Source organism: Mus caroli, unplaced genomic scaffold, assembly GCF_978045245.1.
Source record: "Mus caroli unplaced genomic scaffold, Mus_caroli_1 scaffold_13, whole genome shotgun sequence".
Lineage (NCBI taxonomy): Eukaryota > Metazoa > Chordata > Mammalia > Rodentia > Muridae > Mus > Mus caroli.
This window is the reverse complement of record NW_028227268.1, coordinates 60,472,394-60,498,845: the sequence shown is the minus strand read 5'-3', so window position 1 is coordinate 60,498,845 and position 26,452 is coordinate 60,472,394. Positions and strand designations below refer to the sequence as shown.

Sequence of the window (26,452 nt, the reverse complement as noted above, 5' to 3'; positions counted from 1 at the left end):
ATATGCCACTAAGTCTACCATTAAAGCTAAACGCTGGCCCCTGGTTTATATTTTTAGCAGACCACCTTAGTTGGTATAAGAATGGGGTGTGACATATGAGTGTAGCAGCGGAGAAGCAGGGGGACCGGTTTGGTAGAACATTCTCACGGGAGAGAAATTAGTGCTTTGGACTGGCAGTACCGGGGGCTGTACAATTTCAGCCATTCCTGTTGGGCACACGGTCGCCACCTGCTGGCTGCTTCTGGAAGTGCCCTTGTAAATGGATACTCGGGGGATCCCTGGGGTCAGGACGCTGAGCGAATCTTCCCTAGATGGAAATAATGGCTGGATGGGTTGGGCTGCATTCTCTGGGGCAAATGCTAGACTGAACCTCTTCTCTCCCTGGGGCTATCCCACTCTTCTCTCCCTTGATTATGGGTCGGACAGTGATGAACCACATGGCTGGGGGAGGGCACACGGTGTTAAGAATCAGGAGGGGTGGGCGGCAGTGTTTTAGGGCATGAACCCCACACCTGTGCCAGCTTCCACCCAAGTCTAGGTCCCACCACCCCAGAACTTCCTCTGACTGCCCCAGGGACTTCTCTGGCTACGATTGTGGGTGGAAGTGCACCGATGGAGGAGCAGGGCGTGTCTCGCGAAAGCAGGGTGTGGCCAGTGGTCCTGATGATCAGCCCAGTGGCCAGTCACTGGTCCTTGACAGGTTGGCGTTAAGCCCGCACTATCTACTGTGTGCGACGAACAGGTGGAGGGTGGACGATACAGAGAAAGCTCCGGGCCAGCTGCGGAGGCTTCCGCAGCCTCATTGCTGTCAGCGTCGAGTCGAGCCGGGCGGCACTTCCTCTCTCAATCCCCGCTGCTGGAGAGTCCCGCTAGGCTCGGTGATCCTGGCTTGCAGTCTGCTGCCGCTACGCCTTGACTTCAGCCTGAGGGGTAAGTCGATGGGCTATTTCAGGATGTCCTAGGGGTTGCGTCTGGAAATCTGACAGTGAATGATTGGGTAGGTCTCCTGGCATCTCCATCCTGGAATAAGGGTCTGCGTGGGATCTGGCTCCCTGAACCTCCAGGCCTCTTCCTCTGCTGCCAGAATGGGGATCCCAGGAGGTAAGGTAGACAGCCTCTGGAAGACAGTTGTTGCTGCTGGGGGTTGGGAATGATGTCAGACGCAGCGTCTGCCAGGATTTGCTTGAGGGTGGAAGCTAGACTGCGCAAAAGGAGGATGCCCATGTCCTACTAAGGTGGGCAGAAAAGTGAAGCCTCACAAATACTAGTGGAAGTTGCCAGTCAGGCCCCCTGGCTATTGTGGGAAATGCCCCACCCAGTTCTCTGAGTGTACTGGGATCCTGTAACAAATAGAGAGTGGGCCCGGACCACACTACCGCTTCCTCTCTTGGCCCTGTTTTATTCTGTCCCTTCTTTCTACCAACCTGTTCCCTGCCCCTTTTTCCTACCCCCACTGTCTCCTGACCGGCTCTGATTCTTTCCTTCCGTTTTCTGAACTCTGGGGAAGACCGAGGCTCCCCAGCTCTAACTAGGTCCCAGCCCCGGCCACGTGATGGAGGCCGTGGTTGCTGTTTCTGTTGAGGGTGAGGTTAGCTGTCAGCTAACCCCAGACCCAGTGTGCAGTTTGAGGTGGGAAGGCAGATAGCGCTTGCCAGCTCTAAAGCCCCTTCGGAGGTGGTGTCTTATACCCTCAGATATGAGTCAGACTGGAAACGAACGTAATTGGGTTCTGAGAACTGAAGAGGACCATCAGGACACGAAGCGAGGTGGCAACTCACTTCTCTTTTCTGAGTCACAGTTGTTCTGGCAGCAAAAGGAAGGGTCTGATAGACCAGTGGTTCCCTGGATAGCTCCCTCTCTACAGTAAGCGTTTTGTGGCCTGCGCTGGCCAAACAACTGAAGTTTTATCTGTCTGAACAATTGGGCACTGGGCTTGATATCAGGTAGAGAATGGGTGGGGTTGTGAACACAAGCATTCTCACCCCTAAATAGGATTTGAGTCTTCTTGAACATCAGCAATTCCCAAGGGGGAAGCTAAAGACAGTCCTGACTTCCTGTGAGATAATATCAAAGTGACAGCCCTGTCAGGTCCCTGCTCCCAGCACATCTTCCTGACACTGCCTCTCTCCTTCACCGCTGATTTTCCCCCTTGGAAAGCTAACAGTTTCCCACTCTCCTTCCTACACATACACACCCCTTCTGTTGTTGTTGGTTTGGTTTGGTTTTGTTGGTTGTTTTTTTTTTTTTTTTTTGAGACAGGGTCTTATTATGCAGCCTTGGTCCTGGAACTCACGGATGTAGACCTGGCTGACCTCTGCCTCCTGAACACTGGGTTTAAAGGTGTGCACCACCAGGCATGGCTCTTTCTTATTTATTTATTTATTTATTTATTTATTTATTTATTTAGTGTATGTAGGTGTGGGTCTGGATGTGTGTAGATGCCAGAAGTAGATGTGGATTGTTTTCATCAGCTTTTTTTTTTTTTTTTTTTGAGCTAGGGTCTCACTAAACTCCGCTAGAGTGGCTGGCCAGCAAGCTTCTTGTCTCTGCCTGCCTTTTTTCACTGAAATTAAAGATATACCTCAGTCCGTGGTTTTTTATGTGGGCACCCAGGATCCTCAGCTCCTCCAGGTTGTGTGGCAAGCCCTTTCTGACCCAACTCTTTCCTCATCCCTGCCTCCTTCTCTCTCTCTCTCTGTCTCTCTCTGTCTCTCTCTGTCTCTCTCTCTCTCTGTCTCTCTGCCTCTCTCTCTCTCTCTCTCTCTCTCTCTCTCTCTCTCTCTCTCTCTCGACAGAGTATCCCAGGCTATTTTCAGACTCTGTGTACGAGAGGATGACCTTGAACTTCTGATCCTCTAGCTCCTAATTCTTTTTTTTAAATATTTTATTAATTTATTACTTATTTTCTGTATATGAGTGTGTACCACGTGTGTGCTTGATACCTACAGAGGTCAGAACACATCAGATCCCCTGGAACTGGAGTGACAGAGGGTTGTGAGCCACCATGCAATGCTGGGCCCCGAACCCCGATTCTCTGGAAAGGTAGTCCAGTGCTCTTAACCACTGAGCCATCCCTCCAGCAACTGGCCTTGGGCTGCTACAGGTGGCTTATGCTTTGCTGGGTAGAGAAGCCAGCACTCTGTGCATGGTAAACAAGCACTGTCTTTACTACACTTTACCTCAGCTCCTGCCTCCTCCTTTCTCTACATCACTTTCTCCAGGTCCCAGCCAGGCCTACCCCACTGCGGTATGAGAGAGAGGGGGGAACCTTAAGATCTCCATCTCCATAGAAGTTAAGGAGCACTCTCCTCTCTCAGGATGACTTCAGCCTCCAATCCCCCAGCTTTTAGGCTGGAGACATCCGATGGAGATGAAGAAGGCAGTGCTGAGGTGAACAAAAGAAAGAATGAACCGCCCCCCATGGAGTCACCGTTCCAGGGGGAGGACCGGAACTTCTCCCCTCAGATCAAAGTGAATCTCAACTACCGAAAGGGACTGGGTCCCAGGTAAGGCTGCCACAGCTCCCACACAGCACTCCAAGTCACGCAGTGGCCAATCCCTCACAAGTGTCTCTTCCTCATAGCCTAGCTCCACATAGTCCCACAGTCTGCTCTCTAGGGTTACACCTTCCAGAATGTTCTGCATTCTTGGCCTTCTGCCAAGATCTATGTTTTTGGTAGAGGCACTTTCATCCAGTACCAAGTCTGCAACTGACAGTCAAACCCCACTTCTTGATGTTTGGAGCCCCACCCATTTTGGCCACAGTGGTAGCTCATGGCCGTAGCAGGATCCAAGGCTGACATAGTCACTGAGGCAATGTGGACCCTGAGAACTGAGGCAGTGGGCTTCCTTTTAGAGTCATCTGCAGTTTGAGTTTCCCGTGTTATAGCTACCAATTCAGGGAGTGAGCCTGAGGGCATGCACCCTGCTTCTGGTCCTGCTAGGGTACTGAACCTGGCTTCCCAGAATCCTCATGGGTTGGCAAGAGAATGGGCCAGGAAAGTCCTTTCTCCCTGCTCATCCCTGAGATGTGGCTATCACAGTGTGTAGCCTTGGCACACTGTGTTGTTTGTGTGAGACTAGTTAGCTAGGTTGGGTGACAGCACAGACAGGTGCATGGTGGCATCTGTGAGTGAGTAGTGGGGCTGGACTGATGGTGATAGAATGGGATCCACGATGCCCTTTAGAATCCTAGTCGGTACCTTTCTTTGCTTCCCTATTCTAAGACCATGCATGGTTGCTGCCCTAGTGACAGGGAGCAGTGTCCAAATGACTACATTTTCCAGGCAGATAAAACACAGAGCCCCTCATAGTCTTTGGCCATAGGGCTAACTGGATGAATAATGTTCATCTAGCTGGAATGAGGCGGACACCTACCTGTGTGGCGTTGCAAATACGAGGGCTGGCTTTAAACGCGCCATGGCTATATGTCTTCAAGTGTGAATGACCCAGTTAGTCACCCTATGTGCCAGAGTCATCAGGGTCAGCTCACTCCACAGGAGACTTGCTTGTTTGCTTTCTTGTGTTAAGACAAAAATCTTGCTCTATAGTCCAGCTCACCTCCAATTTGAGGTGATCTTCCTGCTTCAGCCTCACGAGTGGTGGGATTAAAGGCATGTGCTACCATGCCCAGCTTTTCATAGATGTTAAGCTGGGACCTGAGAGTCCCTACATTATAAAGTAGCCTTCTCATAAGGCAGCGGTGGTGCATGCCTTTAATCTCAGCACTTGGGAGGCAGAGCCAGGTGGATTTCTGAGTTCGAGGCCAGCCAGGTCTACAAAGTAAGTTCCAGGACAGCCAGGGCTACACAGAAAAACCCTGTTTCGAAAAACCAAAAAGAAAGAGAGAAAGAAAGAAAGAAAGAAAGAAAGAAAGAAAGAAAGAAAGAAAGAAAGGAAGGAAGGAAGGGAGAAAGAAAGAAAGAAAGAAAGAAAGAAAGAGAAAGAAAGAAGAAAGAAAGAGAAAGAAAGAAAGAAAGAAAGAAAGAAAGAAAGAAAGAGAGAAAGAGAGAAAGAAAGAGAGAAAGAAAGAAGCTTTCTCCTCTTAAGTGGACCTCTCTCCTTTCATATCTTCTTTTCATAGTTCCAGAGGCCCCAGAGTTAGGCAGGCCTTAGTGAATACTGACAGAGCCTAGGAATGGGTTGCCAAGAGTCATTTGGGAACCCCGTGTGCTGTGTACCAGACCCACTGTATGGGCTAGAACACTTTGTTTTATGGTATTTCCCTTATAATAACCCTTGGGTATTTCTATCTTTCAAAGAGGAAAATAGACTGAGAGAGGTTGGTTAAATGACTTGTGAGGGAGATAGCGCCATCTCACTAGACAACTGTCCCCTATTACAAGACAATACCAGATTGTGCCTGAGCTGCCACAAGAGCCCCCTTCAGGACTCTGTGAAGAAATTTCCCAGAAGTGTGGCTTCTCAGTAAACCTGTGGTCAGCAGATGATATTTAGTGCTGGCTGAAAGTGATAGCCTATCGCTGGGAAGCTTCGTGCTTGCCTAGTCTGGACCCTCTCTTGGGGTTGAGATGGAGCCTGATATTAGGCAGCCCCCATGGTGGCTCCGGTTCTGCTCTGTGTGACCTTGGGTAGATTGCTTTACTTGTTTGCCTAACGGGGAAAAGGCTGATTCACTACCTGTAAGCCTGGAGTGCAGATTAATAGTGCAGACTATTATTCAATTAAGAAATGCATGGTGTGCCGGGCGCACGCCTTTAATCCCAGCACTCGGGAGGCAGAGGCAGGCGGATTTCTGAGTTCGAGGCCAGCCTGGTCTACAGAGTGAGTTCCAGGACAGCCAGGGCTATACAGAGAAACCCTGTCTCGAAAAACCAAAAAAAAAAAAAAAAAAAAAAAAAAAAAAGAAATGCATGGTTTATGAGAAGAGGGGCAAAAAGCTTTTCTCAATCTTTTTACTGGTGCTTGGATGAACCCAGGGCCTTATGCGCACTAGGCAAGCACTTTACTGCTGAGTTATACACCTCCATCCCTCCATCCCTGTTTCCACTTCATCTTCCGAGTCAGGGATGCATGCAGCCTTTATCTTCATATGGTCCTGTCTAGACCCATGCAAAAGTTAAAGGGGGGCACTGTAAGGCGTGAGAGCTGAAATGACCTCCGTGGGATACCGAGTCTTTTGAACAATGATGCCCTTGATGCCGACAATTGCCTAGGATAGACAGAGTCACAGTATTGTAGCAGATTAACGATCCAATGAGTTTCTTCTTCTCACCAGGAGCTCTGAGCTTCTGGAGCCCTAGGAAAGAGAAGCCCTTGAAAGAGTTCCTGTGTAATCTGAAGGCATAGGATAGGAGTAACGGACAGTGCTTGCGTGCATAGTGAGACCTCATGCAGGAGACACTGTGGCCACTCTCCAACATGAGTCACAAAACACGTTTTCCACAGCCAACAGGACCCAAATCGGTTTGACCGTGACCGACTCTTCAGTGTGGTCTCCCGGGGTGTCCCTGAGGAGCTGACTGGACTGCTAGAGTACCTGCGCCGGACCAGCAAGTACCTCACTGACTCCGCATACACAGGTAGCCTTTGGTGTCCTCTGTGCTCAGAATCAGAGGGGCAGCTGTTCTCGGGGCTGGAGAGAAGGCTCAGTGGTTGAGAGCACTGACTGCTCTTCCGGAAGCCTAGATTAGATTCCCAGCACCCACATGGAAGCTAACAGCTATCTGTAAAAGCAGTTTCAGGAGATCTGATCCTTTTTTTCTAGACTTCATGGGACTGTGCACACTATAAAAAAAAAAAAAAAAAAAGCTGGGGTGTGGTGGCACTTGCCTTTAATCCCAGCACTCAGGAGGCAGAGGCAAGCAGATCTCTGTGAGTTTGAGGCCAGGTTGGCCTACAAAGTGAATTCCAGAACAGCCAGGGTTGGTACACAGCAAAACTCTGTCTCAAAATATCAAAAACAAAAAACAAAGGAAAAATAATTTGTGCCCTCTAGAAGATTCGAATGGTAAAGAAATATGTAAAGCCAAGAAGAACAGCCTGTCATCCATCCCAGGCTACTGGTAATGGCTTGGCATCTTTCCAGATTTGTGCCAAAAGATTAGATATATAAAGTGTTGCCACACTCAATAATTTAGAATATGCTACCTGCCTCTCTACTGGCTACATCGTATTTTTTTTAAATTATTTGGTTGTTAAGATGGGAATCCCACTATGTAGCTCAGCCTAGCCTTGACTTAGTCTCCTGCCTTAGCCTCCTGAATGCAGCAAGACACGTGTTGCCACACCTGGGATCGTGGCACAGACGTTCTCCTTGGTGTAAACTGCCCACCATTTAATCCACCGATGCCTGTATATGACTGCTCTCATTGTAGTTTAGGACCTCAACTTGCTACATGCTTGGCCCTCTGTGAGCCAAGCACTTTGTTTATGTTATTCTCATGTTTATAATAACCCTAGAATATTTCCTTTTATCAGAAAGGAAAACAAGTTAAGAGAGGCTAAGTCATTTGTTGAAGGAGTCAGAGCCATTAAGTGAGGGAGACACTTGGAAATTCTGCCCTGGATTTTTATTTTTATTTTTTTTTAATTTTTACTAGACATGGGTCTCATGTAGCCCAGGATGACCCTGATTTTTCTGATCTCGCATCCACTTACCAAGTGCTGGGATTACAAGCCTGTGCTATATGTGGTGCTGGAGAGCAAACCCAAATCCTCAGCCCTGCCCTGGGTGTTCATGGACAGATACTGAATGTCCCAGGGTTGTGTGTGGTGGCACATGCCTTTAGTCCTAACACTTGGGAGGCAGAGACAGGTGGGTCTTTAGGAGGTTGAAGCCAGCCAGAACTACAAAGCAAGACCCTGCATCAACAATATAACAACAACAACAACAACAAGAAGCACACACAGATGCCTTAGAAACTTGGTGTTAAGGCAGAAAGTATAGTTAAGCCTGCTGGTATTTTAATCCCTGTACTCTGGAGCCTTAACATCTTACAATGAAGTTGTGTTCCCACCAGTTGAATATAGCAACTGGGAAAAGATCTCAGCCTCCCATGGGATACTCTGGAACCTGGGTTTGCTGTACAAACAGGCAGATGGTCCAGCCTTTCTCTGAGCATTGCTTGTGCCTTCCCCTCTCTCCTTACAGAAGGCTCCACTGGAAAGACGTGCCTGATGAAGGCTGTGCTGAACCTTCAGGATGGGGTCAATGCCTGTATCCTGCCGCTGCTGCAGGTTGACAGGGATTCCGGCAATCCTCAGCCCCTTGTCAATGCCCAGTGCACCGATGAGTTCTACCGAGGCCACAGTGCGCTGCACATCGCCATAGAGAAGAGGAGCCTGCAGTGCGTGAAGCTGCTGGTAGAGAACGGAGCGAATGTTCACCTCCGAGCCTGTGGCCGCTTCTTCCAAAAGCACCATGGAACTTGTTTCTATTTTGGTGAGGAAGCTTTTCTTAGCTATGCTGAGGCACAGAGTGGGTAAAGCTTTGTCCAAGGTCACATGGTTAGTGATTGGCAGAGCTGGCACTTAACCCCAGTTTACCTACTTCTAACCACTAGACAAATTAAATTACAACTTGTTTAAAGAGATGCTTAATCCTCTATTAGCCAGGGAAGCTCAGCATGTACCCAAGTCCAGACTGGGAGAGCATGGACGGCAAGGACTAGATTATGCTAAGACTCAGCAGGCCAATCAGGGTGTAGCTCAGTGGTGGAACATGAGGCTAGCATGCAGAAGACTCATATATATATGTTGAACCCAGGGATATAGATACACACACACACACACACACACACACACATATATATACACACACACACAGAGTTTATAAATACACACACACACACTGTCATGGTCTTCAGACACACCAGAAGAGGGCACTGGGTTCCATTACAGATGGTTGTGAGCCACCATGTGGTTGCTGGGAATTGAACTCAGTCAGGACCTCTGGAAGAGCAGTCAGTGCTCTTAACCACTGAGCCACCTCTCCAGCTCCCATGGGTTCAACTTTTTTTTCGATATATTTATATTATGTATATGAGTACACTGTTGCTGATAAACCAGAAAGAATGGGCATCAAACCCAGGACCTCTGGAAGAGCAGCCAGTGCTCTAAACTGCTGAGCCATCTCTCCAGCCATCTCAACTTTTTAAAGTTATGTGTGTGTGTTATATATATTAACACTTTCCATTAATATGATTTAATGGTTTTGTTTTTTGTTTTTGTTTTGTTTTGTTTTGTTTTGTTTTGTTTGTTTTTCGAGACAGGGTTTCTCTTTATAGCCCTGGCTGTCCTGGAACTCACTTTGTAGACCAGACCAGGCTAGCCTCGAACTCAGAAATCCACCTGCCTCTGCCTCCTGAGTGCTGGGATTAAAGGCGTGAGCCACCACACCCTGCGATTTAATGTATTTTTATCTCTCTCTGTGTTCTTATTTTTGTTTTGTTTTTGCTTTTTACAAGACACAGGTTTCTCTGTGTAGCCCTGACTGTCCTGGAACTTGCTTTGTAGAGCAGGCTGTCTTTGAAATCAGAGATCTGCCTGCCTCTAAAGACATGTACCACTATGTCCTGCTGTTGTTATCACTTTATTAAATGAGCTATTGCCTTATCCCCCAGAGGGGTTCTGCTTTTAACACCCCTCCCCAAATCCTCAAAACAAATAAATGAAAACATTAACACCACCACAAAACTAAAACAAAACAAAACAAAACAACAACAACAAACAACAACAAACCTCCACCAAATAAAAACCAACCTGATCAAGCAGAACTTGAATTAAGGAGTAGTGAGTCTGCTCTGTTAAAGACAAGAGACAAAGAGGAGGGGAGATCTGGTTGGCTGCCTCTTATTCTTCCTGATCTGCCTCGAGGACACCTGGCCTTCTGCGTGAGGAGCAGGAAGAGTCCTGAGGTAGAGGCAGAAGCTCAAGCTTCCCTCCTTTTCCTCTTTTTTTTTTTTTTTTTTTTTTGGTTTTTTCGAGACAGGGTTTTTCTGTATAACCCTGGCTGTCCTGGAACTCACTTTGTAGACCAGGCTGGCCTCGAACTCAGAAATCTGCCTGCCTCTGCCTCCCAAGTACTGGGATTAAAGGTGTGTGCCACCACTCAAGCTTCCCTCTTGCTCCACAGGAGAGTTACCTCTTTCTCTGGCAGCGTGCACCAAGCAGTGGGATGTGGTGACCTACCTCCTGGAGAACCCACACCAGCCTGCCAGCCTGGAGGCCACCGACTCCCTGGGCAACACAGTCCTGCATGCTCTGGTAATGATTGCAGACAACTCGCCTGAGAACAGTGCACTGGTGATCCACATGTATGATGGCCTTCTCCAAATGGGGGCCCGCCTCTGCCCCACTGTGCAGCTTGAGGATATCTGCAACCATCAAGGCCTCACACCCCTGAAGTTGGCTGCCAAGGAAGGTAAAATTGAGGTGAGCACCGTCCCTGTCCTGCCTCTCTTGGCTACAGCAGGACACAGGCAGGCAATGTATCCACACATACATGCATATAATGCATCCTGGTCCCTCCCTCCCTGGACCCTTCATTATCTCACTCCCTTCACTATCAATCTCATCCCTCACACTCCCTTTTCACGTTCAATTCTTTTTGTTTTGCCTTGCTTAACTGAGTGCAACCAGGGCCACCTGTGCGATCATAGGTTTCAAACTATCCATTGGGACCTGACAGGCTCATAGGATGGCAATAACCGCCTCCCTTCAAGACTGTGCTAGTAGATAATAGTTCAGTAGGATGAGCCCTTCACAAACTATGGTTAGCTGTTGACAGGCTCAGTCTTGTGCAGGCCTAGGGCAGCACCACCAGTGCAGGCTATAAGATCAGGATTTCAACTGCTGTGTTATGCACAGAAGACATCATTTTTCAGCCCTTTTCCCATCTTCTGGCTAACATTATTTCCAACCTCTTCTTCTGAAATGTTCCCTGAGCCTGGGATGGGGTAGAATAAACATCCTGTGTAGGGTAGAATACTCAATGGTCACTTATTCTCACACCCTGAACTGCTATGAGTCTCTGCATTTATTTACCTTAGTCCCTTGCAAAGAGAAGCTCTCTGTTACAGATGGGCACAGTATTTATTTACAGGTCTAGATATAAATATTCACAAGGCCGGGCGTGGTGGCGCACGCCTTTAATCCCAGCACTTGGGAGGCAGAGGCAGGCGGATTTCTGAGTTCGAGGCCAGCCTGGTCCACAAAGTGAGTTCCAGGACAGCCAGGGCTACACAGAGAAACCCTGTCTCGAAAAACAAAAACAAAAACAAAAAACAAAAAAAAACAAATAAATATTCACAAGGCGGACTGATGCCATGTTGCTTTGGATAAACAACTAGAGTATGTTTGTGTACAGGGCCCGATAGTTTCGCGGCAGTGGAATTTTGACTGGGTTTACAATTCCAAGTACTGGGAGTATTCTTAAAGTCAAATGAGTTTATTTGTTGTTGTTGTGTAGTTGTTGTTATTAGGAGATAATGTTTTTTAAAAGATTATTTTTATCTTATGTGTGTGAGTATCTTGCTGTATGTATGTGCACTGGGAGAAAGCCTGGTATCTATGGAGGCCAGAAAAGGGCAGTGGATCCCCTGGAACTACAATTACAGGTGCCCTGTGGGTGCTGGGAACTGACCTGGCTCTTCCACAGAAGCAGCAAGTACTCTTAAGCATGAGCAGTCTCTCCAGCCTCTGGGAGACAGCAATGTTAGTTTCTTCTCTGTTGTGTTAAACCGGCACGACTGGGCAACTAACTCAGAGAAGGGTTTCTTTGGACCTAGGGTTATCCAGAGGGGGAAGTGTCCATCACCATAGGGGCAAGGAAGCATGCTAGCAGCCAAGCACGGTGGCTGGAACAGCAACCTGAGAGCTCAACAGCCAAGTAGGAAACAGAACAAACTGGGAATGGTACAGGGCTTTTAAAGCTCAAAGCCCATCAGCGGTGATATACAGCCTTCAGAATGGACACACCCCTAAACCTACCCAAACAGCTTCAACAACTGGTAGGACCAAGTCTTTAAATACCTCTGGGGGACATTTTTATTCACATTAACGCAGTAACCTTTTTCCTTTATTTTGTCTAGTTTGCTATGAGCTATTAGATTTTTTGTTTGTTTGTTTGTTTGTTTGTTGAGATGATGTCTTTCTGTGTGCCCCTGGCTGTCCTGGAACTCACTCCGTTGACTAGATTGACTTCAAATTCAGAGATTCACACACCTTTGCCTTCCCAGTGCTGGGGATCAAAGGCGTGGGCCACCACTGCAGTGAATTTTTTTTTTTCAGATTTTATCTACTGTGACATTTTTTTCCCCTTTCATTGTAAGCTTCAAAAAATATGATCATTTGGGAGGCAGAGATAGGTGGTTCTCTATGAATTACAAGTCAGCTTGGTCAATATAGCAAGTTGCAGGCCAGCCAGAACTACAAAGAGAGACCTATCTCAAAAAACCAAAGAACGGAGCCGGGCGTGGTGGCGCACGCCTTTAATCCCAGCACTCGGGAGGCAGAGGCAGGTGGATTTCTGAGTTCGAGGCCAGCCTGGTCTACAGAGTGAGTTCCAGGACAGCCAAGGCTACACAGAGAAACCCTGCCTCGAAAAACCAAAAAAAAAAAAAAAAAAAAAAAAAAAAAAACCAAAGAACAACAATAAAGGAGGAAAAAAGAAAGAAAGAAGGGAAAGAAAAGGGGGATAGTAGTGTTTTGTTTGTTCGTTTTTGATATATAGGATTTAATTTTTTGTGTTTGTGGCTGGCCATGGTTGCCTATACTCTCAGCTACCTGGGAGGCGGAAGCAAGATGATCATTTGAACCCAAGAGTTCAAGACCAATCTTGGCAGTATAGCTAGTTCATAGCTAGTTCCTGTGCGAGTAACTAAGTGGATTGGGATCTTTATGTATATAGGTATAATTATCTTTTACTTAAATTTCCTTAGTTTTCCTATTACTTATCAGTTTCTACAAGGTTATATATGCAGTATGAATATGTGATATAGTCATATATTTATATAAGTATTCTTTTAAAAATTATGTATTTTTATATGTATGGATATTTGCCTACATAAATATCTGTGCACCACATGCACGCCTGGTGCCCTTGGAGGCCAGAGAAGGTGTAAGACCTCCTGAGACTTGCTTACTGTTGTGAGCTGCCATGTGACTTGGGTCTTATAGAGGAGCGGCCAGTGCTCTAAACCACTGAGCCGTCTCTCCAGCACCAATATTGTATTTTATATACCTGCTACATTTGTGTGTTAGCTACTTTCCATAACACCACACAAAATACCTGACCAAAGCCACTTAAGGAAGGAAGAGGGTTTTTTGTTTTTGTTTTTGTTTTTGTCTCACAGTTTGAGGGTGCTGTCCACCACAGCAGGGGCCTGAGGCAGCTACCCACGCTGCCATCTGTGGTCAGGAAGCAGAGAAAGATGAGCGTTCATACTCAGCTTACTTTCCCTTTGTTCAGCCCAGGGTCCCAGCCGTAGGATGGGGACATCCACATGTAAAATGTGGCTTTCCATCTCTATTGACCTAATCGAAATAACTACTCCTGCCTGCCCAGACACTTGTCTCTCCATCAGTGCCAGATCCTGTTGAGAAGATTGGCCATTACAATATGTAGCTTAGACTGTAATTACATGATTATGTATGTTATCATTACATATAATGTACACATATATTTTTTCTTCCAGACTTTCCTGACTTTTTTTCTTCTTCTGTTGGGCTGGCTTTGAAACAGGGTCTTATCAGCCTAAGTTGAACGTGAACTCTATTTACATTTATCATGTATGTACATTATACATACGAGCACATGTCGTAGCATGTATGTGGAAGTCAGATGATGACTTGCAGGACATGGTTCTCTTCCACCACGTGAGTTCCAGGACCAAGCTCAGGTCATCGGGCTGGACAGCAAGCACAAGCCTTTGCTCATCTAGTGCCTTGCTCTGGCCTCTCGGCTCCCCTGGTGCGGGAATTACAGGCGTGCATCATCCATCCTGGCACTTTCATTTATTTTGAATTTACTTAAGAATTGGCTTGGATTTATTTACTTTAGGTGTGTGAGTGGTTTGCCGACATGTATGTATGTGCGTCACGTGTGTGCATGGTGCCTGTGGAGACCAGAAGAGGGTATTGGCTCCTCTTGAATTGTTATGGATGGTTGTGAACCACTGTGTGGGTGCTGGGAACTGAACCAGGGTCCTCTGCAAGAGTAGCAAGTGCTTTTAACCACCAAGTCACATCTCCAGCCTCTACAGTTTTTTTTTTTTTTTTCCCAAGACAGGGTTTCTCTGTATAGCCCTGGCTGTCCTGGAACTCACTTTGTAGACCAGGCTGGCCTCGAACTCAGAAATCTGCCTGCCTCAGCCTCCTGAGTGCTGGGATTAAAGGCGTGCACTACCACGCCCGGCTCAGTCTCTACAGTTTTATTTTTAATGTTTAAACCTGATTTGCTTGAAAGTACTTTTGGCAGAAAGAGTAAGCACGGCCCAACTCTCTGTCCCCACCCAGCGCCTTATGAGTATGTATGTTTCACTTTTGAAGCTGCTTCACAGGTGTAGTCTATAGTCACATGTTGCCAGTGTCCAGAATGAGGGGACATTTTAATGGTCAATATAAAATAAACATAATAAATAACAGGTTTTTTGTGATTTTTGTTTTTGTTTTTGTTTTCGTTTTTGAGACAGGGTTTCACTGTGTAGCCCTGTTTGTCCTGGAGATCACTCTGTAGGGCAGGCTGTGGAACTCACAGATCTGCCTGCCTCTGCCTCCCTAGTGCTAGGATTAAAGGTGTGCACCACTACCGCCTGGGTTATAAGTAACAGGTTTTTTTTTTAAAGATTAATTTATTTATTTTATGTATGTAAGTACACTGTAGCTGTATAAATGGTTGTGAGCCTTCATGTGGTTATTGGGAATTGAATTTTTTTTTAGGGCCTCTGCTTGCTCCGGTTGGCACCACTCACTCCAGTCAACTCCACTCACTCAGTCCCTGCTCGCTCCGGCCCAAATATTTATTTATAAATAAATGTAAGCTGACTTCAGATGCACCAGGAGAGGGTGTCAGATCTCATTACGGGTGATTGTGAGCCACCATGTGGTTGTTAGGAATTGAACTCAGGACCTTTGGAAGAGCAGTCAGTGGTCTTACCCACTGAGCCATCTCGCCAGCCCCCATAAGTAACACTTTTAATATTATTTTCTGCTCTCAGCTCCTGGTGCTCTTGCTGGAAAACCTTTGTTGTCTAAAGGCCCAGCTAGGGCTGCAGAGAGGCTCAGTGGCTGAAAGCACCGGCTGCTCATACAAAAGACCAGAATTTGATTCTTGGCACACACAGAATCGCTTGTAACAGTCTGTAACTCCAGTCTAGTGGATCTGATACCCAATTATGTTTTCCGTGGGCACTGCACATATGTGGTGCACAGACATACATACATGCAGGTGAAACACCTATATACACATTTAAAATAAGCAAGCAATCAAACAAACCTGTAAAGGCATGGCTCTATGGCCTGTGTAAGTTGCTTCCCAGTCTGCCCCCTCCTTGTCCTCATTTCTCCTGTGTGAAATCAAAGACTTCTTAACCTGTGTTGGAATAGGGATCTCTTTCTAGTCTGTTAGCTGTTCTGTGCCCTGACCACAGATGTGCACACACATATATAACTGGTGGTCTCTGGTTTCAAATGATCTCAGTCCCCACCTGGGATCTCTGTGCTGAGAAACACAGGAAAGGAATCCATGGGGCCAAAATGAGGGAAGAAAGGGTTAGCCTGCCTGTCAGGCTGTGCATAAGTAGGAATGTAATCCTGACACTTCACGCTTGGTTGGCTATATGTAAGTGCTGAATCATGGTAGGATCTATGTGCTCTGCAGGGACTCAGTGTTCTCCAGCCCTGACTCAGTGCAGGCAGGGTGACTAGCAGGTGAGCTTATGTGACTGCCCTTTAGATCTTCAGGCACATCCTGCAGCGGGAGTTCTCAGGACTGTACCAGCCCCTTTCCCGAAAGTTCACTGAGTGGTGCTACGGTCCTGTCCGAGTGTCACTGTACGACTTGTCCTCTGTGGACAGCTGGGAAAAGAACTCGGTCCTGGAAATCATCGCTTTCCATTGCAAGAGCCCGGTGAGTCCTTGGGGTGTAGATCTGCCTAGAGATTCTGCTTAAGGGTAAGCCTTCCATCACTTCACAGCACAACTGCTGAAATGGAAGCTCATGGGAGGCACCTTTTAGGGATCCTGGGTATGGGAACCTGTTCCCCATTTGTTCCTCTCCATTTCTCTTGGTCCTTGCATGGAGTGGGCCATGAAGTGGGTGCTTGTCACACCATCTCATCTATCCAGCTGTGTCCTCCCATACCATCTATCCAGCTGTGTCCTTTCTATACTGTGCTCCCCTTCCCACCCCAGCACCGGCACCGCATGGTGGTTTTAGAGCCACTGAACAAGCTTCTGCAGGAGAAATGGGATCGGCTCATCCCAAGATTCTTCTTCAACTTCGCCTGTTACTTGGTCTACATGCTCATCTTCACCATAGTTGCTTACCACCAGCCTTCACTGGAGCAGGCAAGAGCTGGGTGGGGCTATCCTGGGGCACACCTGCTTGAAGCAACCCTGGAGTGAAAAGGAGCAAGGGGCACCATCCTACCAAAAGAGGACACTGAGGCTTAGGCAGTGTGAGCGGTGTACCCAGAGCTCTTCTGGAAACAGTCCCCTAGGGCAATGGGGACATCGATGGGAGTGAATTCTTACTGTATGCTTGCCAGGTGTGAGTTACTAGTCTAAGTGGTCAGCTTGTGTTAACTAGTGATCACTCACACCAGCCTCTGGGATGAAGAACTGCCTCCCCCGGGTTTACTATTGAGCTAAGGAGAGGCACAGAAAGACTAAGTATGTTATCTAAAGTAATGGAAACTCTCAGTGGTAGAGATGACCTAAACCTAGAAAATCTGGCCCCAAGTCCAATACTAATATCACATGGTGCTAAGGGGCTGGACTCAGAGCTCCTTCCACAGAGCCATGTCCTCTCTGTAGTGCAGGCTCAGAATCATTCTCACCTGAGGCTCGTGGGCAGCTAGCTACTGGGGATAGGACCCAAGACTCCAGGACTTATGGGTGTGTTTGCCTCTTCAGCCAGCCATTCCCTCATCAAAAGCGACTTTTGGGGACTCCATGCTGCTGTTGGGCCACATTCTGATCCTGCTTGGGGGTATTTACCTCTTACTGGGCCAGGTAAGGACTCTTTGCTATTCTTCTGCCTTATGTAGCTCCCAGTCAACCAAGAAGCGAACCAGACCTTTCCTGGGAGTTAACTATACCCCCTTCCCTGCTGCAGAACCAGATTCCCATACCCAGCCTCACCAGAGTGGAAGGTTCTGGCCTTGCCTTCTGGGGTCCTGGCACACTTACTGCTATGATTTTTGAGGTACCTGTGGGGTGGCAGATGGCTTCTGTGTTTCTGGCACTGCAGGCTGTATACCCATAGGAATCAAGCCTGAGGCCTCTGCCCCTGATCCTTCAGCTGGCTGGGTCATTCTTCATTTGGGGAACATAAAAAGCAATTAGTAGGTGGAGCTCAGTCCAAATCCTGTAGCAAGACATCTCAATCTGGCAGCAGACCTGCAGTAAGCAGGCTAGATGTCAAGATACAGGGACTTTCTTAGAAAGGGCAGAATGTGAAGCCAATGTCGGGTTGGCTGGAGCACAGGGTGCTACCTGGAAGGCCAGGAAGAGGTGAAGATAAAGACCCTCTTCTTCTACTCTGTGTGTAGTATGTAGGCACTCCTTCTGGATCCAGGGGCATCAGGAGCCTCCCTCTCCCCTGCCCCGTGCTGTCCAAGTTGGCTTTGAATTCCTGAATTCAAATGATCTTCCTGTTTCAGCTCCCCACGTAGCTGGGACTAGAGGTGTAGGCACCGCACACTTGGCTGTGTGTTTGGAAAGAGAATCAAAAATTATCTCAGGTTTTAGGAGGGCTTACGAGTGCCTGTCAGCCTACTTTTAAAAATAGAACCCAGGACCCTCAGTCCAATGGTGGTCCCACCCACAATGGACTGGGCCCTCCCTCATCAGTCACTAAGAAAATGCCCTACAGACTTGCCTACAGCCCCATCTTACAGTTATTTTCTCAGTTGAAGCTTCCTCCTCTCTTGTGGCTCTGGCTTGTGTCAAGTTGACATAAAACTAACCAACACAAGCTACATATTGAGAAGGAGTCAGGGTCAGGGTCAGGGATTGGGGCAGGGGCAGGAAGGCTACAGTTTTAGCCCCTGAGGTGGTGTTAGCCAGGTTCCCATAACAGGAAGCCAGTGGGGGAACTGGAATCCAGGCCACAGGTCACAGGGGCAGCCTGGCTTGTACTTAGAGCTGAAGAGCAAGATACACATACATACACACACACACACACACACACACACACACCCTGACCTATCTCCTCCACAGCTGTGGTACTTTTGGCGGCGGCGCCTGTTCATCTGGATCTCATTCATGGACAGTTACTTTGAAATCCTCTTGTACGTGAGTCTTACACCTTTCCCATACTGTCTCAGAGGACTGAGTGTGGCAGGTGTAGCGGAGTGTACCAAGCTGGTTGTAGAGGCCAGTATACAGGTCCCCAAGTTGTTCTAGGGGGCAAGGATGAAAGTGTATGTCAGACTTGGGAATCCTGGCTGCTGGCCAGCTTGGGCCCTTTCATGTTCCCCGCTTTGTAGAACCTCATTGCATGTAGTGTCTCAGTTTTTGAAGACACTCTTTGATTCAGGTATCATTATTACAAGTGGGAAGCCCAGAGAATAAATAACTTGCCCAGGATGGAGGTTAGGCTGTGATTGGTCCAGCTGCAGACATAGGGAATCCATCTGAGATGGTGGAGACAGTCAGTGGTGGTTGGTGCGGTCTCATAGGAGTTGGGGGGATATTACCAAGTGGCCTGGAAGTTGATGCAGATCTTGTCCCCATGCAGCCTCGTCCAGGCGCTGCTCACAGTGCTGTCCCAGGTGCTGCGCTTCGTGGAGACTGAATGGTACCTCCCCCTGTTAGTGTCATCCCTAGTGCTGGGCTGGCTGAATCTGCTTTACTATACACGTGGCTTTCAGCACACAGGCATCTACAGTGTCATGATCCAAAAGGTGAGAGATGGGGGCGGACCAGGTACAGCCAGGCGAGGGAGGGTTGGACACACCTCCCAGTAGATTCCTTTTGGACTCACGAGTCAGGAGCTATCCTTTACAGCTATCCTGAGAGGAAGAGAGCACGGGTTGTTTGCCCATGTGTCATTTATCCAGACACTTGCCCCTCCGTGGCTGCAGGTGTGGGGGTGCGTGTACCTGGATGTCTTCATACATGCACAGATGCAGATCTGCTTGCCTCTGCCTCCCGAGTGCTGGGATTAAAGGCGTGCGCCACCGCCGCCCAGTTGAAGAGGGGGTTTTTAAGTTTTCTTTTTATGCAGTATAGAAGGTGGAACTTGGACCCCCATATAAACTAGTCAAGGACTCTATCACTGAGCTAGACCTGACAGTTCCTTAGTGGTGACCTGGAAGAATGAGTCAGCCACCTTGGAGGAGGAGCATCCTTTTCAGAGAGAGCAAGAAAAGTGAAGGCAAAGAGCCAGGACAAGGGGAGGGAGTGGTGCTCAAGATAGCCAGGGGACAAGGAGCAGAAAAGGCCAAGTGTGGGGGAGGGAGAAGGGAGACAGTACAGGTGTCTGGCATTTTAAAAATTCTTGTAAAATGGGACTGGAGAGATGGCTCAGTGAATAGGATCAAAGTCAGGCCCTCATGCATTCAGGCATACACGTTCATTTACTGAGATGGAGGTAGATTTTTAAAAGGCTCCTTCTGGGGCTGGAGAGATGGACTTTAAGAGCACTGACTGCTCTTCCAGAGGTCCTGAGTTCAATTCCCAGCACCCATATGGTGTCTCACAACCATCTGTAATGGGATCCAGTGCCCTCTTCTGGTGTGTCTGAAGACAGTGACAGTGTACTCAAATACATAAAATAAATAAATCTTTAAAAAAAAAAAAAAAAAAAAAAGCTCACTGGGAAGTGGTGACACATGCCTTTAATCCCAGCAGAGGCAGGTGGATTTCTGAGTTCAAGGCCAGCCTGGTCTACAGAGGGAGTTCCAGGACAGCCAGGGCTACACAGAGAAACCCTGTCTTGAAAAACAAAACAAAAACAACAACAACAAATCCTCCTTCTGCTCAGAATGACCCATGTTTGTACACACAGTCTGTAGGAGGGTGTGTGTGTGCGCAAGAGAACCCTATTAATTGTGTCTGGGGTTAGAATGCCTGGGCCATTCACCCAGGCTTCTCTTTGGGATTGTGTGTTCCAGGTCATTCTTCGAGACCTGCTCCGCTTCCTGCTGGTCTACCTAGTCTTCCTTTTCGGCTTTGCTGTAGGTAAAGACCTTTTAAAACTTTGAGTGTGTATTCACACACTTTGAGTGTGCTTGTGTGTGTGTGTGTGTGTGTGAATGTGTGTTCACATGCAGTGCTTGTGTGTGTGTGAATGTGAGTCTGTGAACTTATGTGCATACATGCAGAGAGGCCTGAGCAGGATGCTGGGTGTCTTCGGCTCTTGCTCCCTGTCTTATTGCCTTGAGACAGTAGCGTCTCTCACTGAACTGGAAGCTCACTGATTTTGACTAGCATGGCCAATGAGCTCTAGGGATCTGCCTGTCTCTGCCCTGCAATGCTGGGCTTATAGCCACATGAACCTTTAGAATTTTAAAATTACATTTGTGTGTGTGTGTGTGTGTGTGTGTGTTTGTGTGTCTGTGTGTGAGTGTGTGTGTTTGTGTGTGTGTGAGTGTGTGTGTCTGTGTTTGTGTGTGTCTGTGTGTGAGTGTGTGTGTTTGTGTGTGTGTGTGTGTCTGTGTTTGTGTGTCTGTGTGTGAGTGTGTGTGTTTGTGTGTGTGTCTGTGTTTGTGTGTCTGTGTGTGTGTCTGTGTGTGAGTGTGTGTGTTTGTGTGTGTGTGAGTGTGTAGGTCAGAAGACAACTTATTGGGAGGAGGTTGTCTTCTTCCATCTAGTGGAATTTGGGGACCAAATTCAGGTTATCAGATTTGGAAGCAAACACCTTTACTTGATGAGCCATCTATGCCAGCCCTATGCTCACCTTTCTGTATGAGTGCTGGAGATTCAAACACAGGTCCTTATGCTTATCCTGCTCAGGTCCTACAGCAGCAGCACCCACTGTTACCCACGGAGTCATCTTGACAGTCCAAATACTCCTTTCTTGCTCCCCCACCCTCCGGCGGCCTGGTGTTCTCCCAGACTGAGACCCCTCTTCTCATTTCTCTACAGCCCTAGTAAGCTTGAGCCGGGAGGCCCGAAGTCCCAAAGCCCCTGAAGATAGCAACACCACAGTGACGGAAAAGCCCACGCTGGGTCAGGAGAAGGAGCCAGTCCCATATGGGGGCATTCTGGATGCCTCCCTAGAGCTGTTCAAGTTCACCATTGGTATGGGTGAGCTGGCTTTCCAGGAACAGCTGCGCTTTCGTGGGGTGGTGCTGCTGTTGCTGCTGGCCTACGTCCTCCTCACCTACGTCCTACTGCTCAACATGCTCATTGCCCTCATGAGTGAGACCGTCAACAGCGTTGCCACTGACAGCTGGAGCATCTGGAAGTTGCAGGTACTGCTAGTGAGCACCCCCCCCCTTTCACCCTTGGGATCCTGCTGAGCCAGCCCCACCCCAGTGGAGGCTGCTGAGGGCCCAGCATCCAATCACATGGAATCAGCCTAGCAGGACCAACCTGCTAGCTGGTTGTAACCAACAGGTTGTAGCCATTCATTCCTTCATTAGGGTTATTGTGAGGATCAGATAAGCTCAGGAGTATGAAGCATCCTAGACAGTACCTAGAGTATAGTAGGTGTTCATTTTGAGCCAGTTACCATGACCCCCTGGCATTCTCCTTGAGACAAAAGTCTCACTATCTATCACCAACTGGCCTCCAACTCACAGCAATCCCACTGCCTCGGTTTTCTGAGTACAGGGATTATAAGTTTGAGTTACTATGGTTGAATATCAAGCATGTCTTGAATGCCTATTACTGGTAGGGCTATGCATTACAAACCCAGCAGAGAACAAGAAAAAGGCCCCTCCTGAAATCCACATATGTAAAGTATGAATTGATAACATGGAGGAGGCAAGAAAGCTTGCAGGGTCTAATATGACACCCCTTCAACTCAGCACCGAAGCATTTAGCTAGCTATGTGTGTCTTACTTGGGTAAAGAAACGGTGTGTAGGCCAGGGAGGGCCTTTCCCTGGAAATTGAGCTCTGCTGCTAAATTATTGCTGTCCTTGGGGCCATTTCCACCTTTATTCTCGAATGGGGTCTTGTTTTATATAATTTCAAAATGCATGCTTGTTCCTTGCCTGGTGCCAGCAATGGTCATCTCACCTAGCTCCCACGGCTAGCTTTGCCAAACCTCTAACGACCACCCAGTGGCTGTGCCCTTTCTTCTGTCCACCTGAGTCACCGTGGATAGAAAACACCAGACAGCCTTACTATTTTAAAACCAGCCCAACACAACTGCTGGGCGAAGAATTTCTTGCCCCATCCTCCTGGCTGGGGAGGCTACAAACTATTGGTTCCTAAGAGTTACATGTCTGCTACTTGCTATCTGCTCCACAGCCTGGTCCGAACCCCCAATCCTCTCTCTGCCACGGAAATCCCATCTTATCCTTTGCCTAGTGATTGGCTTCTGCCGGCTTTATTGACATGATCAAGAAACAACTAGGGAGCCGGGCAGTGGTGGCACACACCCAGAGGCAGGGGAATTTCTGAGTTTGAGGTCAGCCTGGTCTATAGAGTGAGTTCCAGGACAGCCAGGGCTACACAGAGAAACCCTGTCTTGAAAAACCAAAAACAGGAAAAGAAACAACTAGGAAACTAGATTTCAGTTATCAGCTCCTCCCCCTACAGGGTCTGGGATGTCCTGATGTGTGTGTTGCAGGAGCGGGGCATTGGTGAGATGGGAGAGGTGATGTAGTTTGGAGTGCACACGCATGCCCTTCAAGCAGGGTCCCAGGCTATTGTTTGATGTGTCCTTTGTCCCCAGAAAGCCATCTCTGTCTTGGAGATGGAGAATGGTTACTGGTGGTGCAGGAGGAAGAGGCATCGCGCAGGGAGGCTGCTGAAAGTTGGCACCAAAGGGGATGGTATCCCTGATGAGCGCTGGTGCTTCAGGTGAGCTAGTGGGCAGGACAGAATGGGGATGGGGTGGAGGTAGGGCGGTAGGAGGTGGTGGTGGTGGGGTGGGGTGGGGACTGACTGACTCAGGAAAGCCTCTGTGCTTCGGAATGGCTGCAGGAGCCAGGTGTGGTGGGAGAGGCAAGGCTGAGGAAAACCAGCTTAGTCTATCTGGGCTAGTAAGGTCATGTATGCTGACCCTACTCCCTGGCCCTGCCTGTCTACCCTGCCGTCCACTGAGATAGTGGTACAAACTTAAGGTCCCTTCCCTAGTGGTTTCTGATTTCCCCTGTGGCCAAGAAGCCAGTATTCTAGGGTCAGACTGGCTACCCTCGTCCCTATATCTTCCAGTCTGATCTAGAAGATCTATCCCCTTCCATGGAAACCAAGCTTTTCTCTTCTCTTCTAGTCTCTTCTCTTCTTTTCTCTTTCTTTTTTAAAAAAAGATTATATATATATATATATATATGTATATATGTATATATATATATATATATATATATATATATATATAAGAGTACACTGTCGCTGTCTTCAAACACACCAGAAAAGGGCACTGGATCCCATTACAGATGGGTTGTGAGTCACCGTGTGGTTGCTGGGAATTGAACTCAGGACCTCTGGAAGAGCTGAGTGCTGATGCCATCTCCCCAGCCTGAAACCAAGCTTTTCAATGTTCAGAGAGGATAGGGTTGTCATGAAAGGGAATGTCCAGCCACAGCAGACTCCTTTATGGGCAACAGCTGAGCAGGGGAGAAGATGGGGGCTTTACTCAGGACAAGCGGCCATAAACGAGCCCAGAACCTGAAGCACAAAGATACATCCAATCTCACTTCCTCTCCTCTGATCGCTCTGAGAAACCCAGACACTGGGAGCAGCTGGGGTGGAAGGGAACTCTTTCTCCACATGGATAATACCTGGCCTTAGGGGTCACAGTGAAGAGTCACAGGGACGGATCTTGTGAAGTGTGGGTGGCCCAGTGAGTGCCTTGTTAGGGAAGGGCAGGAAAAAAAACCAAAAACAACAAAAAACCCCTCATCTTCCTCATTATCTGTACAGTCCCCTGGGCAGATGGAGGTGTCCTTTCCCCCTCCGCCCCCATCTCCACCCCAGGGAAAGCCTGCTAGGCTGTTGCCAGCTTCCCTGAACTTCAGAGCTGTTTCTGCCACTCGCAGGGTTGAGGAAGTAAACTGGGCTGCATGGGAGAAGACCCTTCCCACCTTATCTGAGGATCCATCAGGGGCAGGCATCACTGGTGAGTACCCTTGGGGGCTGCAGCCCTTACCATGGTTCTTGTGAGCATGTGCTGTGTGTGTGTGGGTCTGCTGGCAAAACAGCCTTCGAAAGGCCTGCTGGGACTCAGAGCCAGGTGGTGTGATTTGCTTTGCAGCTGTGCCCACACCTGCTCCTCCTGTGGGGATTGACTGGTCCCCTCTATCCCAAGCCTGCCCTGCTGGCCTTTCTAGGGAAGGATCCTTAGCCCTTAGTACTGTGCAAGTCAGAGCTTCTGCCTCACTCTGGCCTCCTTGCCGACTTCTCCCCTGCCCTGGTTATCAGTTGGACCCTATGCATAGGTCTGGGCTGGATCTGGATTTGGGTTCCCAGCAAGGTAACAAATTAGAAAGCATGTTCCAGAACTTTCCAATCCTGTCCTGGTCTACAGCACAGGTGGCATCTCTCTGGGCCACCTTTGACAGGCCAGCCTATCTGACTTAAGCCCCACCCCCTTAAACCTCAGTTGAAACCACTTCCTGTAAGTCTCTGTAGTATTTGGCTGGTTTGTTCTAGCCCTATAACAGCTTTCCTGTCTCTACCTTGTTGCCTCCACCAAAGCCAACTCCTCTCTCCCACCCCAGGGATGCTCTCTGACGCTTCCGTGCAATTCTCAATATTCCCTTCTCTTTCTTGACAAATGTCTCTTGTCATAAACCCCAACCCTCTCTCTAATACCCATCCGAGTTGCCTATGATCTGCTACCAGGAGGCTCTCCCAGCATCTTGCTGCCCCAAGCCTGATGGTTACCTGCCTTCTATCCTCACATCAAGGATTCCTTTCTACCTTTGCTAGCTCTTCACAAAATGCCAGGATAGTGAGTCATTTGGTGCTCATCTGGTCCAGGTGTTTTTGTTGTTGTTGTTGTTGTTGTTGTTTTTTGTTTTTTTGAGACAGGGCTTCTCTGTATAGCCCTGGCTGTCCTGGAACTCACTTTGTAGACCAGGCTGGCCTCGAACTCAGAAATTTGCCTGCCTCTGCCTCCCAAGTGCTGGGATTAAAGGTGTGCGCCACCACGCCCGGCGGTCCAGGTGTTCCATACCCAAATCCCAATCTTTCTGGAGCTAGCCACACTGGCTTGATTGGAAACAATCCCAGCAGGTAGAGTGCATGTAACTCTAACCTTCACACCTAGACATGGGCCCTTTGCCCACTCCTTCTATCTGATGCTGACCCTTGGCCTCTCAGGCATCTGCTTACCCTTGCACCTCTGTACCCACAAGGTGTCTCAGCATCTACCCCAACCTTCAGACAGAATTTTCTGCTTCAGGCCTGTACCACTCCCTTCTGGATAATGTAGCCAAGGTCTTCACAGGCCTTATGCTACACAGCTCCAGAAGGGCCATAATCTTCGTTATCCCCACACTGTTGTCAAGGCTCTTCCCCAAGAGTTCTGCCATCACAACAGCCATTCCCTCTGCAGTACTCTTTGTTCTTTGTGTGTCTCTGGGCTCTCATCTTCCCAGGGTGTCCGTCCATATCCACCCCCAACCCCAAAGGAGGGTCACCTCTCTCCTTTGAGCTTCCTGACTTGTTTTCCCTGCTCCTCAGTGTGCCTCAGAGGCTCTGGTTTCTGACAGAGCCTGTCAGCTCTGTGGACCTTTGAGTTTCTGTGGGGAGACCCCTGAGTGGTCCATGGAGGGGTCAGGGGATTCTGGGAGGAGGGATGCAGGGAGGTGAGGTTCCAGGATTTGCTGTTATACCCACAACATGGTGGGCTCTCAAGGCTGTGGCCCTCCTGTTTCCCTGGCACCTCCTTCCAGGGGATGCATGGAGGGCAAAGCCACAGTGATCCTTGTTCTATTTACAGGTTATAAAAAGAACCCAGCCTCTAAACCTGGGAAGAACAGTGCCTCAGAGGAAGACCATCTGCCCCTTCAGGTCCTCCAGTCCCACTGACGGTCCAGATGCGGCAGCAGCAGGCTGGCAGGGTAGAGTAGGGAATTTTGCCAGCCACACCCGAGGTTACTGAATTTTGGTGGAAATATAAATATTTTTTGTATAACCAAGTCT

General features: G+C 48.3%; 1 protein-coding gene across 2 annotated transcripts; it reads left to right on the top strand.

The window, feature by feature from the left end:
* The first annotated feature begins 489 nt into the window (after window positions 1–489).
* On the top strand, window positions 490–26,452 carry Trpv2 (transient receptor potential cation channel subfamily V member 2). 2 transcript variants are annotated; one of them, XM_021177573.3, is made up of 15 exons: window positions 490–930; window positions 3,318–3,506; window positions 6,409–6,542; window positions 8,114–8,404; window positions 10,097–10,395; window positions 15,917–16,090; window positions 16,375–16,530; window positions 17,098–17,196; window positions 18,406–18,476; window positions 18,926–19,091; window positions 20,304–20,370; window positions 21,277–21,605; window positions 23,037–23,164; window positions 24,343–24,422; window positions 26,250–26,452. In XM_021177573.3, the coding sequence occupies exons 2-15, from the start codon at window positions 3,319–3,321 to the stop codon at window positions 26,336–26,338; spliced, it is 2,271 nt and encodes a 756-aa protein (XP_021033232.1). In that variant the 5' UTR covers window positions 490–930; window position 3,318; the 3' UTR covers window positions 26,339–26,452. The 2 variants fall into 2 exon arrangements, with proteins under 2 accessions (XP_021033232.1, XP_029339006.1); XM_029483146.2 differs by having other exon boundaries at window positions 491–930; window positions 3,222–3,506.